Consider the following 15,561-nt stretch of genomic DNA (forward strand, 5'->3'; position numbering starts at 1 on the left):
CGGACATCCTTCCAGACGAAGCCCGCAGCCAGAGGGAAGCCCGGGTCCCGGGTGCCAGAGGGAAGCCGGTGCTGACAGCCGGGGGATGGAAGGCCTACTCTTGCACAAATTTTGTGCATCAGGCCTCTAGTTGTTTAATAATATCATAATGTTTACTAATTTAAGTAGAAAATGTATTTATAGTTTCCATACTTTGATTTTGCTTTGTAAGACATTCAAGCAGCTGACATTTTTCAAAACAACTACTAGCACAGTGCAAACAACAACAAAAACCTGCTTTCATTCCATTTTTTTGTTCTGTATTCACTCTTTCTTTTTTGCTAGGTGGCATGCATGCAGTGGGTTCATGGAGACCATACAATGCTTGAGATGATTGAGAAAAAGCGTTGCTTGTGCAAAGAAATAAAGGCTAGACAGAAAACGGAAAAGGGTCTTTGCAAACAGGATAGCATGCCCATCCTGCCCAGCTGGAAGAAGAATGCAGGTGCAAAGAAGTACAGCCCTCCACCCTATTCTAAACAGCAAACGGTATTCTGGGATACTGCCATATGACTTTGTACAGGATGGCGTGAGTTCCACATGACTTAATGTGAAGAGGGAGGTCGACTCATCATGTGCTAAGTAACTGTTCAATATCTTTTCTGTTGGAATGGAACATCAGCACTTCCCTGGAAAGCTCACGGGAAGCTGCGCTTACTCATGGCAAGTGCAAAATAAAATGTATATTTCCTTGCAATTAAGGCACACTTATTTATCACGGATTATTTTGAATCCAGGAAGAGATTAAGATGTACATATTTTACTAGTTTATGGGTGACACCTGAAATAATACACAATATACGTATATAAATGACAGAAATATCAAGAGTTTTACTATATGATATAATTTTGGTATTAACTGGTTTGTTATCTTCTCTTTTATATATGTAATCCCTTGATGCCTTTTATTATTAATTTTGCAGTTAAACTACCTTTTTCTGCCCATATTTGTCTTCTGTACAAGAGCTCACAGCTATAAATCATGTTCAATCACACAATATATGATCTGGTGCTAGTAAAGTATAAGTTGAATATCATAGTCATTAAGAACACATGTTTCATATGTTTTTAAGAGTTGGACAGGGAATGCATGTGAGTGTGATGCTTAATGCAATGCTTAATTTGGATGTTCACATTACATCGACACCAACATTTTTGCTACACTGGCTTTCTAAGAATTTCTATTGAATATCATCTTGATACTAAACAATGGTTAGTCAGACTCCACATAAAGTTATTAGGATATCTTTGGACATCCCAGCAGAAAAAATTTCCTTCAGAAATGACATAAAGGATGTCCATCCTTGCATCATTGATCTGATTGGAGGAGACCAGGGTTCACTGTGACAAGGGAAGCAACAAGGAATCAAAAGTTAAATAAATAGTGAGACGACATTCAAGAAGCTGGGACCTGTGGCATTGCAGCCACTGTAATCACTATTTCTAAGTAAATTCTCATGTGTCTGTCCCCTCCCCCGTTACCCCCCTCCCCCCAAGAAGATGAGAAATAAATATTTAACCAGGTGCGTTTACAGATTTTAGTACACTAAATGTCAATGCTCCTCCAAATTTAGGTCTATTAACAAAATGGTATTTCTTGTACATTTTTTCACCCTAGTTATTACCACATTTTTGGGTCACAGTCTTCTGTGCATGAGTATCACACCCATTCCCACTAATTATGACACCGTGACCAAAGAATTATGACCACTTGTTTATTTCATTTTCTTTCAAGGAAGAAACAGGAAATGCAGGGGATCGGGGACGGGGTGGATTCAACTTTATGAGGTGGTAAAATTTATGTTAAACAAATTATATATATCTTTTAAGAATAGCTTGTTAGCTGAATATAAATATTGCCACAAATGAATAAAAAGGCAACTATCACATATATTTTGTATATTTAAATTACTATTTATGCTTCTTAAAATTGACAGTATGTGGTTCTTTAACAATCAATTGAGTATTATATTTCTGAGAGACAAGGTATGTGTTTGAAGTTATTGTCATAGTGGTTTTCCTTGTAAGGGTTTTGACAGCAATAGTGCAGTGTTGCTCAATAAAACCAAATATAGCAGGAGTTAGGGAACTTTTGTAATCTATATTCCTAAAAAATCTAGTAATACTTTATCAGTAATAGTTCCTTTCAAGCCTTTGAAATCTTATAATTTTTTAAGATTTTATAATTAATGTATATTTTGATGTCCAATTAGAATTCTGAAAAAAAATAAGGAAAAGGTAAGTGGGAGCATGTGTATTTGTCATGTGTGTGTGAATGAGGACTCAGTGGGAGAACTGTGTACATAAAATGCTTTCTAAAGTTTTAGGTTTTGCTTGTATACTTGAGGTGGTAAAAACAAATAAAAAGCAGAACCACAAGTTCAGGAAATCTTGGAGGGATCTTAAGGAGCTTAAATAAACCCTGTTGCCATATTTCACCAGTTATGAAACCCAATAACTCAATGGGACACAAATCTGAGTGATAAAAATGTGTTAAGATAAAATCATAGTTAAAATAAAATGTATTAATAACCCAAGTTGTTATACTGATTCAAGTCATTAGGACCACATACGCTCAAGGCAATCAATCAGACATCAGACATCAGTTCTTAGCATCTTGATTATGATCTTGGTTTATTTATTATATTCAGGCTCCATAGGGTCATGATTGGATAATTCCCTGGAACTTATATTTAGGTAACATGTGTAAGCACGTTTTCAGATGCTGATCTTCTCCATATTTCTCTGACTTAAGCAGAAGACTTTTTTAATGCTGGCCATTTGTCAAGAAGGAAACAGGGGTACTGACATGATTTGGGCTGGATTTAGCCATTCCCATTTATTCTGCCCAACTTACGCTGTTGCCGAGTTTCATGTACTCCTTTTTATTTTTATTTTTTTAATACATTTTATTGATTCCAGAGAGGAAGGGAGAGGGAGAGAGATAGAAACATCAATGATGAGAGAGAATCATTGATTGGCTGCCTCCTGCACCCCCCACACTGGGGATGAAGCCTGCAACTGGGGCATGTGCCCTAACCAGGAATCAAACCGTGACCTCCTGGTTCCATGCTCAACCACTGAGCAACACTGGTTGGACATCAGATACTCCTTTTTAAAATAAGTTATTTTCTAGAAAGGTAACTTGTTTGAAATTCTGATCTTAGGCAATGGTTTCCATTTAATTTCTCTCAATCTTGCTTTCAATGGGAAGTAATAGAAAGATCTGGAGAAGTGGTTTCATGGATTTTGGCTCAGGAACTGTTATTATGTGCCTATCCTACCGTCTACTCTGGCTTAGCCTGTATGGCAATAGCAAATCTATAATGGATTTCCTCTTAGTATATGCTTCTTTATGTGGAGGGAAAAGGAGGATAGGACAAAGAAAAAGAGCTTACTTTCTCATGGTCATCAATTAGGACACTTTAGTCTATGAATTTGGTTAGACGATGACAAAAATCCACCTTCAGCCAGAACAGCATTGAATGGCAATGCTCATCTTTTTCGCAGTGCCAAAGAACAGATCTTATCCTGGTATGGTTTGCAGGTGGAAAGCGCTCAGACCTATGAAAACATGGTCTTTTCACAGCAAATTTTGGAGACACAGAATTTTATTGGCTGTCAGCCAGATGCTTTTATATGTGAGAAACTTCCTATCTGAGAAGAGACAAATCAAATCCTGAATTTCTGCCCAGTCCCAGTAGCCAGCACACTTGGAGGTCTCTCCGGAGTTCTTTATGGGAACACTACTCCCCTTGCCCCGTGTTCATGCTGTCGAAGCAAGTGTGGAGTGAAAAGTGACTGATCTGTGTCAATGAGCATTGCTATCCTCCCATATAAAATTGCTGGGAGAGTGAAACAAATAAAACAGTGGGAGGTTAACATTTGTAGTTTTACAGAATATACACCTTCAAATACATAGCCATTGTGTGGATACAACCAGACAGAACTTCACTTTTCAAAATAATGACACCGGAACTTCAGAGACACTGAGGTTCCAGAAAGTTGTCTTTGACTGCTTTGGAGAGGACAGAAACCATTTTCTTACTACGTTCTGGCTTTAGCCTCATTCTCACACACCTTTTGGGTTGACCCTTTTGAGTGAGGTTAATGAGCAAGTCAAAAACACTGAACAACCCTGTTAGGATATCATTTTAACTAAGTAAACAAGACATCTAAACAGTGCACATAAAATGCAGTTTTTCTATTACTTACATGTTAAGGTGAGCCACTTGCCTATAGAAAAGAGCCCGTAAGCTAATTATGGCCTCCTATGAAAATAAGCAGAGTCCTATGATTTAAGCAGTAATCTGAGATGAGAAATAATTCACCTTTGTGAAGGAATAGATGTAGAATAAAATAGCAATTTGTAACTCATTATGTCCCAAACTTAAATGGAAGTGAAAGAAAAATGGTACTTATAGTATTTAAGATAGTTAACTGTAGAATGTGGACAATTTATTAATCCATTACTCATTTAACAGTTCACAGTTGAGCAACTTATGTATCAGTTATTTAAAAAAATTGTGAAGTATTTGGCATTAAATATTCAAAAGATGTGGCCCTGCCTTTAATAAGCTTAATTATGCAATCATTAATATTTTCAAAACAAAGTCAATTGTTTTTAAGAAGATATACAATATCACATGTGCTTGACATCACTTATGTGCTTATATATGGTATTCTCTTTTCTTTCAAATCCAATGTACAGTCAAAATAAACTATTAAAACATAGTAAAGTCAATGTCTAAGTATAAAATATGTTTATGTGTAAGCCTCTATGTGTGCACATAGGATATGTACCACTGTCTATCAGAAAATCAGTAAGATGATAGCAAGTTTTGCTATGTTGGAATTGAACACTATTGCTTGGGATTTAGATTAATTTATAACCTTTTGATATTTGGGTCAATCACAGCATAGCAAAGGTGTTTAATCTGGAAAAATAATGTCTGTACATTTCCATTTAAGTGTTATATAAATTCAAATTTAAGGCGAAACATCTTTACAGAGATATTGTTGGATTTATCTCCCAAGTATATATGACAAATTTTTTGAAGTGTTCAGTTGTTCCCAAATGTGACTGGGTTTGCCTACCCTAAAAGCATTTACATTTACTCGTGTATACAGCCACATACAGTATACATACTGTATATAATATATAGGGAAATGTTTAGTAATTCTTTGGTTTGGAACTCCTTAACATTTGTAGTGTAGCGGTTCGTGTAAAGTGCACTGTGATTATACAAATCAAAGCACAGTAAAGTCACAGGTCTTGTTATCTTGCACTAAAAATGTGTTTACGTATTTAGCAAGTGTATGTTTACTTTCTTGCTCTTTTCAAGAAATTGAAACAAATAGCTATTAAGAAAATTATATAAAATAATATGTTTTTTAGTGGATAATGGCACTACATTTTTAAAAGACAGGGTTTTTAAAGGAAACCATTTACCATCCATTCCAAAATGACATGTTTACCATATCTAACAATCTGAATGTCATATTGCATTTTTCATAAACTTGTCAGGTATGTGCCTGAAAAAAATGTGCAAATAAGCATTAGATAACAGATTTCTCTACTCGTGTGTTGTTAGCCATTTCTATATACATAATAATATAAACATTGATGTTTTAATTTCTCTTAAGTTTTGTACTTGGTTTTTTAGGTAACATGTAATTATAAATGTACTTTGATACTACTGAAGTAACCAGATGTTGTTTAAAAACAAATTGTTTTCTTTAGTGCATTGACAATATTTTAAATACTTTTGTGCTTATTTATTTGTGCTCCCGTGTAATTATAATAAAAGCAATAGTTTAAATTAATTGACTTTGTTGTGGCTGGTATTTATTCACCCAGAAACAAGATTATGTCCTAGCCAGTTTGGCTGAGTGGATAGAGTGTTGGCCTGTGAACCCAAGGGTCCTGGGTTCGATTCTGATCAAAGGCACCACACCCAGGTTGCAGTTGCAGGCTCCTCCCAGGCCTGGGCCCTGGTTGGGGCTGTGCAGGAGACAACCAATCAATGTGTTTCTCTCACATTGACGTTTCCTTCTGTCTTTCCCTCTCCTTCCCCTCTCTCTAAAAATCAATAGAAAAATATCCTCGGGTGAGGATTAGAAAAAAGAAAAAGAAACAAGATTAGTAAGAACTCTTTCAAAGAAAACTGAACACATTTTTCAACTTCTGCAGCTGCTCATGAGAGTGTGTGCATTGTGGATGATGGCGTGGGTGAGCACTGAGAGCCTGGTCCTCAATTTAGTTATGTGACCCCCAATTGTCCTCAACCACCACTTGGCTTCTGTGTGAAATAGGTGAACTACTAAATAAGAGGAATCTGGAAATTTCTTGTGCTTCAGTATGCACCTAATTCCAATTAAATGACTCAGCATGTATCTAAAGTGTGCTGGAGGCATTAAAGAAAAATTTCCATCAGTCCTAGACCTGTGCATGCAGACAGAATATTTATTGGAGGGGTATTTAGCATGCTGATTTATGCAGTTGTACTTCTATACTTCAAATAGTAAGTTAGTATGTTAAATTGTTTACTATTATTATTGCTAGAAATCAGTAAAAAACCTCCCAGTAATATATGAACTGTTCCATCATCCTGCCCTTCCCTCATCTCTTCAAACAAAAGAAAATATACATCAATCAATATATAGTTAAGAGATTGGAGTCACGTTATCAACCGTCTCAGAGACGTGTGATTTAGATCTTTAGAAAACACATGGGTCCATAGGCTGTTGGGGGTATATTATATTTTAATAAAATTAAACTTCGTGAAAATGTAGGCACATATGTCCACATGGAAATGAGTAGGTAGATAATAGAAAGTTAAATATAACTGTGAAAATAATCAATGTATACCCTCTCAGCTCCAAATCTTCTCCCTCACTCCCCGCCCCCCTACCCCCATGGCCTGTTGTGTTAAAATGGATCTGGACCATTTTTATAGTTTTCCTTTGCAACTTGTTTTTTAAGATTTGTCAGCAGAGGTGATAGAAAGAGTCTGCCTGAAGAAGAGAGACTGCCTGAAGAAGGGACTGTCTCTCTCATCCTCCAGCAGGATGTGTGTGGATGATCCAAGCAATTCCCACTCCATGAGTTTTAGTGGCATCCCAAGGGGTGTCTCCAGTTTTCCCCTGGACCAGCTCTCACCCAAGGCAACTCAGCAAACCACTCTGCCTTCCAGGGGACCACAACCTTACCCTTTCCAATGAGGACTGAATTCCAGCATTGAGGAATTGTACCTTCCATCATTGTTCATTCCTTGGGCAATCTCCCTCAGCACCAGGGTAATTTTTAGGATTCTCTCTAATACTGTACAGATTTTTTTCTTGTTATAGGGAATAATTCTTTACATCAAACACTCCCTGTTTAAATTATTGTGTGGTTTCTATCTGCTGATTGGATCTTAACTAATACAACAATTTTTATTCTTTTTTTTTTACTATTATTATTGTTTTTCATTTTTAGGAACACTTTCCTGAACTATTGTCTAGTGGCCCAATAAGATAAATATATGCTTCAAAAATGTTATAGCAGCATTTTAATATTGATGACAGCAAAGCGTTAAAATTGGTTATGGCCTTTATGAGCCAAAATTAATATTGGTCAAGTTTGGTCCCAGTCACTTGTTATAAATAGCTTAATAAAATACCTATATATTTTATTCAGATATTCTTAATCTCTTGCTATTAAAAGAAGACTTTTTTTTTAAATTTAGCAACTTGTCTGATTTTATTCCTCCCAGTTTTATTGTGTTTTATTAATATTAATTTAAAATTAAATTTAACCCTTTTGTTGTTTTAAAATGTTGAACATAGGTAGAGTAGATATTGATGTGGAAGAATGGCTTTCAAATATTCAGTCCCTGTCCTAACAAGCATAACTACTGAATAAATATTTGTGCATTTTTGTTTTTATACTGAAAAATTATTTTTTTTCACTTTATGTTTACTAACATAATTATGTATGCAAAATTCAATCGGAGAATCTTTTTACTATCTGCATTACTTTTCTGGCTATTATTTTTATTAGTTTTATTTCATAAGTATTACTGAAAACATTTTTTCCTACGTAGGGTGGATATTAAAAACTGAAAAAGATAAACTGACAAACAAATAGGTGATCTACTAAATAAGAGTAACCTGGAAGTATGCAACAGACTGACATATTTCAGAGGGAAGGGGGGAGTGGGTTGAGAAGTGATTAACCAAAGAACTTATCTATATATATAAAAGCCTAAGCGATCGGCTGACTGGTAGCTATGACTTGCAATGACCACCAGGGGGCAGACACTCAACGCGGGAGCTGCTGAGCTGCGGTGGCTTGGCAGCTGTGGTCCTCAGGTGATCCACCCAGAACCAGAGAGGAGGGAGCCCGATTCCAGGGTGCATCACCTGAAAGCCACCCTCTCACAATCCGGGACCTCTTAGGGGCTGTCGGAGATCTGGTTTCAGCCAGATCCCCACAGGCCAAGCAGAGGGACCCCACCGGTACACGAATCCTTGCACTGGGCCTCTAGTATGCATATATACATAACTCATGGACAGACAATAGTGCAGTAAAGGCCTGGAGAAGGGGCAGGAGGGGATAGAGGGGGTCAATATGGGGGAACAAGGGGGACATCTGTAATACTTTAAAAAATAAAGATAAATTGTAAAAAGCCTATTTCACTCCAGACTAAAAAAAGAAAACACATATATTAGGTACTGATTATAACATACACACTCAAACACACACACGTACTCATTTATCATTCTGAAATTTCCTCTGCCCTTTATACTTATTCCCAACAGAGGAGCTCCACATCACACAGCCCTCCACTCCTGGGACCTTTCCTAAGACTTTCTCCCAAATATTATCCCCTTATCTCCAGGGCCAGGCAGTGGAGATTGGGATCACAGAAGGAGAAGTATGTTGATGGGCTCCTCACTTGTTACAGATACTGAAAACGTTACCATTTCTTTAGTTCAATCCTTTTGCTTTCACCAGGAACATAATATACACAGCCTTAGAAGGATATGCTTGCTAAAACAGAGCCCTTTGACATTGTCTCATCTGCCTCTAATTCAGGTTTGCTTCCATCTCAATATAATAACCAATGTAGCAAGTCAGTAAAATTTGGGGTCAAATTAATTTCCATAAATCTTTGCCTTCTATCATCTTTAGGGACTAAAGCTAGCCTGTCAGACCAGTTGCTGTGCATGGGCAGGACTCAGGGAGCTATCCTACCTTTTGGGGTCATCCACAAAGTTCTACCACACACATATATTGTCCATTTATACCACACAATCTTGGAGGAGTTTAGTTTTCAATTTTAATTGTTTAATGTTTATTTTATAAACAAGGAAACACATTTTTCAGAGTGGTAGAATAATCTGCCCAGGACCACTTATGTATTTAGTGGCAGAGCAAGGAATTTAAATATGGCTTTAAAACCAATTCACTTTCTACCACCTTGTTTTACCCATAGTGAATATTAATTTAAGTAAATGCCTAATGGCACTGAGCATTACTTTAAAATCATGAGAATGTAAATTTTCACAGGGTAAACACTTGTGAATGGGAACTGTATTAGTCGGGGTTCTCCAGAGAAAGAGAACCAATAAGTTTTTATATTGGAAAGAGGAGAGAGAGAGAGAGAGAGAGAGAGAGAGAGAGAGAGAGAGAGATTATCTCATGAAATTATGGAGGCTGACAAGTCCCAAGATCTGCAGAGTGAATAGTCCAGCTTGAGACTCAGGAGAGCTGATGGTTCAAAGAATGAATAACCAATAGAGCTGATGGTGTTACAGTTGGAAGGCTGGTAGGCTTGAGACCCAGGAAGAGTCAGTGTTTTAATTAGAGTCTGAAAAGCAGGAAAAAATCTGATGTCCCAGTGCAAAGGCTGTCAGGCAAAAGAAATTCTCTATTTCTTAAGAGAGAGTCAGCCTTTTTGTTTCATTCAGGCCTTCACCTGATTGAATGCAGCTCACCTACATTAGGAAGGGCAATCTGTTACTCTCTCTACTGATTCAAACGCTATTCTAATCCAAAAACACCCTCAAAGAAATACCCAGAACAATATTTGATAAAATTTCTGTGCACTCATGGACCCATGAATTTAACACATATGATTAGCCATCATAGAAACCTTACAGTACAACAAACTTGCAACTGAAACTGCCAGTTTTTCTAGATGTTAACTCTCCAAAAATTAGATTGTGTAACTGTGTTATAAGCCACCACTCTTATATTCTCAAAATGTATTATATGTGTATTTTTCAGGAGCTATATTTTATGTTATGACAACTCTCTTTACACCGAATTTTATTTATCTTGCAGTGATTAACTCCATTCTTAAATAAATTGTGAAAATCTTCAAGAACCTTTTTTCTGACATTTCTCTGGGTGGCATTAAGCACTAAGGATGTTAATTGATTCCTTAAGTTTTTATTAAAGTCAGGTAATTTTTACCCATAGGCTATCAAGTTATCAAAGGTAAATTTATCAAAAACCGATCTATCGTCTTACTTTTTAAACTCCATTTTCATTTTTAGAGACTAAATGGTCTTTATTGATTTTTCTTTGTTAACTTCTATATTATAAGGAATTATAAAAACTGTTCATTGCCTGGTTAATTCTTCATCCTGTATTACATATGAACTGGGAAAACTTCTCAAAATACAATTTTAAGTAAATTGGGTGTGGTATGTTACATCTGGGAAACACTTTTGTTCAATGACCACTGCTCATGAAGACTGTCAGAAATTTTTATGGTTGCACTTAGTTAAAAATCATCAAGGTAGTAATTTACAGTACTTAATATTTTCAAATGGAATTACATTTATTAAACCTGATTAGTAGCCATTGGACCTATGAAGCTTGAAGCAAAGTCATATCAGACTCATCGATCAAAGCATTAAAAGATTAGAAGGATTTTCAAGATTACCTGGCCAGCACTCTTCCTGTGTTTTGGTCTTAATGGTTCCAGGTTGTAAGAATATATGCTATTTTAAAATTCCTCAGGATTCCCTAAGGATTTATTACAAAAGGGCTATTGTATGGCAATATGTAGCAATAATAAAATATGTACTTGCTATTTTTAAGCATAAGAACTAGGCACTTCAAAGATTCATCTTTCTCTTCACTTCAAAAATTTATATAATACCTGCTAATAAGTACTTTCTTATTTTGAGGAGATTCTTTAAATTTTAGTGAGAACTGTTATAATGTCAATGTAAATACAACTACAGCTTCTCCATAACCCACTTAAATGCTCTGAGAGGAAACAAAACAATGTCTGATATTTGCTGGCCCCTGAGGGTTGACCACTACTCTGAATGGCCTTTGGGAGTTAGTAGTTCTTGGGAACCCAGCCTCCCAGGTGACAGAAAGGCTGCCACCCAGTCTCCTCTAACAGCCCCTTCCTTTTTTCAGCCTATCTCTGAGGGGCTGAGATAAAAGTGATGACATAAACACAGCAGGGTTTCCAGTGCCCAGAATCTGCCAGAGACTTGAAGGTAGAACTAATAGATATGGCTGTCTTTAACAGGTTTCATCTTTAAACATCTTGAGCTTAGGTTGAAAATCAAAACAATTTTATTTCTGGAATTGAACCAGGAAGATTTATCAGTTTGGGTCAAGTTCAATTTTGAAAATATTTTTATTGGCCTGTTTTACTTAAAAAAAATGTGTACATTTAATGTTTGGTAAAATTTACTAGTCTATATAACTGTTTTCCAGCTTGAGTCTGAACTGAGATTCAGATGTTCCTGGCGGGCAGCCTAGAGAACACCAAGAATTCATTTGAAGAACCAGTTTTCAGGAGAAGTTTGGCCCAAAGCTACACATAGGGCAGGATTAAAAGGGGGGGGAGGCAAGAGTAATCAATGAAACTAATTATTGAAGTCCTGGACCAATGAGAGACTGGGGGAAATTAGTGTGTATTTGGGTCTTTCTAGCTGTAGAGGAGGTAATTCTTTGAGTTGGGGAGAAAGGTGAAATTTCAGAAAAAAAGGCAAACAGTAAATCCACTGTTTAGTGGTCTGATAAAGGTACTCATGTTGTCTACTCTTCCCTAAAGCCAAACTCTTGAGTGTGGTGGGCTTGGGTTACGGATACATGGGGCGGGGGTAGAAGGATGGGAAGTGAGAGGGGTTGGGCTTGAGATAAATTTCCCACAGAGTCTGGGAAACTCAAAAAAAGAAGACATTTTTTATGGCATTTCTATCTAAACCCCTAATGTCTAGCTTCACAGAAACCCTCATGCTTGATTCAGGAATAGAAGAGTATGATGGGGGTGTGAAGATATTCAAGACAGACGTGGATGGACTACCAAGTTTCCTGACCACAGAGAGCAGCAGAAGTCTGAACGTCGCCAGTACCCAGGATGAGAGACCTGCTGCTGACATGCTGAGAGGAGGTCCAAATAGGGCTGTGTCATCTCAGCTCAGGGGTAGGTGTGGACAAAGGACTAGCACATCTCCTCCCTCTTCCATGCTTTGAACATCCCTGCAGTCCCCAGATTATTGGTGTTCTATTAGAAAGGGAGTGAGAGGGGAATCCCAAACTACCCAAAAATGTCCTGAAGTAGCTGCTACTTCTCTGAATGAGAGATTTGGAAACTCACAGGATAGTATCCAGCACATAATTTGAAGAGAGGGAGCAGGGGTGGAGGAAGGAGGGAGAGAGGAAGGGAAACAAGAGAGAGGAACAAAAGAAGAAAGGAAGGGAAAAGAATGAAATAGAAAAGGAATAGAAAATTGGAAATGATAAAACTAAAATGTACAAGAAGTTATAGTCTACATAGAGGCAAATTAAAATACAGTATGATTTACTATTATAGAATAAAATCAACTTAACTGTGATACTAGAAACAATCTCTTTCATGAAATTCATGCAAGAGTAGGCCTTCCTTCCCCTGGCTGCTGGCACTGTCTTCCCTCTTTCACCCAGAACCCAGGCTTCCCTCACAGCCTTGGATTCGTCCAGAAGGATGTATTGCCTAATTAGCATATCACACTTTTATTATTATAGACTAGAGGCCCGGTGCACAAAATGTGCCCTCAGCCCAGCCTGTAACCTCTCGCAATCCAAGACCGCTGGCTCCTAATCGCTCACCTGCCTGCCTGCCTAATCACTCCTAACTGCTCTCCCCTGCTGGCCCGATTGCCTCTAACTGCTCTCCCCTGCCAGCCTCATTGCCCCTAACAACCTCTGCCTCAGCCCCCACTACTGTGGCTTTGTCCGGGAGGATGTCCAGAAGGATGTCTGGAAGATGTCTGGTCTAATTTAGAATATTACCCTTTTATTAGTATAGATCAGCTGTGGGCCCGCGGGCTGGATCTGGCCCGTTCAGCTGTTCTATCCGGCTGCGGAGCCGAAAGAGCGGAGGGTTCTCTTGCTCTCCCCTCCGCTCCTTCACCAGCAGCAGTGTTAACATGGCAACGTCGGGAGCAGCTCCTTCTTCTGAGTGGGCGGATTTATATCCGCCCATTCAGTAGAAGGAACAACCTCTCAATCTTCCAGAGGCTCCTTATAATGCCAGCGGACTTGTCTCCCGACATCACCCTGGGAATGCGTAGAGATGTTATCATAGTGATTAGGGAGACACGCCCCTGGAGAGCACAGTATCACAGCCTTTCTGAGGTAAGATTAAGAGCTCTACTCAAACACAAATTTTTCCTGTTCCCACATTCTGTACATCACAATGACTTGTTAATAAAACAACAAAGACTTTCAGCTGTAAAAATGCGTGCTACAGGGCATTTGTGTTAACATGCACCACTGCACATTAGCATCAACGCAAACATGATGGAAACCTGTGTACCCTGCATTAACCCTAGCTGCGCTGCATTGCAGTACTGCACCACACTGCAATGGCAGCACGGCTAGTGTGAACGAACCCTAATTCAGTGGGTTGAACAAAAAGATTGTATAGAAATGTGATGAACTAAAGATTTTATTACAAAATCGCTTAATTTCAGGGTTTCAGAAGTAATTGGACAAATGAAAAACTGAAAATCAAATGTTCATATCTAAAACTTGGATGAAACCCTTTCCTGGTAATGACAGCCTGAAGTCTTGTACTTATGGACATGACCAGATGCTGGGTTTTCTCCTTTGTAATGCTCTGCCAGGCTGTCACAGTAGGGGTATATATATATAAATATCCTGCCATTTCCAGCTTTTAATAAGAAAAACTGTTGCAATGGGCATTTCAAAGTGGCACTTGGTTGTTTTTACAGAGTCCAGTGCAGGGGTGGGCAAACTTTTTGACTCGAGGGCCACAATGGGTTCTTAAACTGGACCGGAGGGCCGGAACAAAAGCATGGATGGAGTGTTTGTGTGAAATAATATAAATTCTAAGTAAACATCATTACATAAAAGGGTACGGACTTTTTTTTTTTTAGTTTTATTCATTTCAAACGGGCCGGATCCGGCCCGCAGGCTGTAGTTTGCCCACAGCTGGTCCAGTGGATGCAATCTGACATTGATAATGGGCTCTTTCACACTATGTGCACTGCGGCTGTTTTTTTCCAGTAACGGAAGTGCTAGTGGTAACTACTGGTTACCCATGTTTTGCACTGCCCTAGCACCTCCCATACAAGTGTGTCTGGAAGACACAGCAATGTGCAGCTAAGTGTGTTACCATAAACAAAGGGCCTGTGTGAAAGATACACAGGTTTCCTATGGAGGAAAGGGGTTGTTCTCTATGGTCAGGGTATGCCTCTGTCCCATGTCTGAACTTTTCCAGATGATTTTGTTATATATATATATATTTTTAGAAGACCAAAAATGTTATAGTAGAGCAAATTTAATCACTTGTTTTTATACTTTACTGTCTTATTTTAGTAAAGAATTTAATAAGAGAATGGTACTGTTGGTTTTAGCCCAATATTAAACATGAGTGGACCAAAGAAAAAGAAAGTGGACAGTGAATGCCAAGTGTTTAAGAGGGAGTGGACAACAAAATATTTTTTCACCGAAGTCCGATCAATGCCGGTATGTCTGATATGCCAGGAAACACTTGCAGTCTTCAAAGAGTACAATCTCAGCCATCACTTTGCCACAAAGCATGGCAACTATGCTAGCAAGCAGTCACCTCAAGAACGGGAGGCTACTGCACAGATGTTGATGGCTAAATTGCAGGCTCAGCAAAATGTCTTTCACAGACAAACTGCAATTCAAGAGACAACTACCAAAGCAAGTTTTATGCTATCGTTCAAATTAGCAAAAGCTAGCAAACCTCTCTCTGAAGGCGAGTTTTTGAAAGAATGTATGATAGAGACAGCAGGTCTCTTGTGTCCAGAGAGCAAAGGCAAGTTTGAAAAACTCAGCTTATCGCGCAGGACAGTGACTTGTCGAGTGGAACTGATTGATGAAGACTTGGCCAGCAAGTTAAATAGTAAGGCAGAGTTCTTTAAGTTTTATTCACTAGCATTAGATGAAAGTAATGACGTAAAGGACACTGCTCAGCTCTTAATTTTTATCCAAGGGATTAGTGACAATTTTGAAATTACGGAGGAGTT

At 38.1% G+C, this 15,561-nt stretch overlaps 1 protein-coding gene across 1 annotated transcript in view; it reads left to right on the forward strand.

The window, feature by feature from the left end:
* The window catches only part of NYAP2 (neuronal tyrosine-phosphorylated phosphoinositide-3-kinase adaptor 2), a gene marked incomplete at its 3' end in the record, with an annotated part of 213,149 nt that extends 212,597 nt beyond the window's left edge, over positions 1–552 (forward strand). The window contains exon 8 of the mRNA XM_081095287.1: positions 325–552. Coding sequence (XP_080951413.1) covers positions 325–552 — 228 coding nt within the window. The remainder of the gene's footprint in view (positions 1–324) is intronic.
* Between the last annotated feature and the right edge of the window lie 15,009 nt (positions 553–15,561).

This window comes from Myotis nattereri (assembly GCF_964212035.1).
Source record: "Myotis nattereri genome assembly, chromosome: 7".
Taxonomy (NCBI): Eukaryota; Metazoa; Chordata; class Mammalia; order Chiroptera; family Vespertilionidae; genus Myotis; species Myotis nattereri.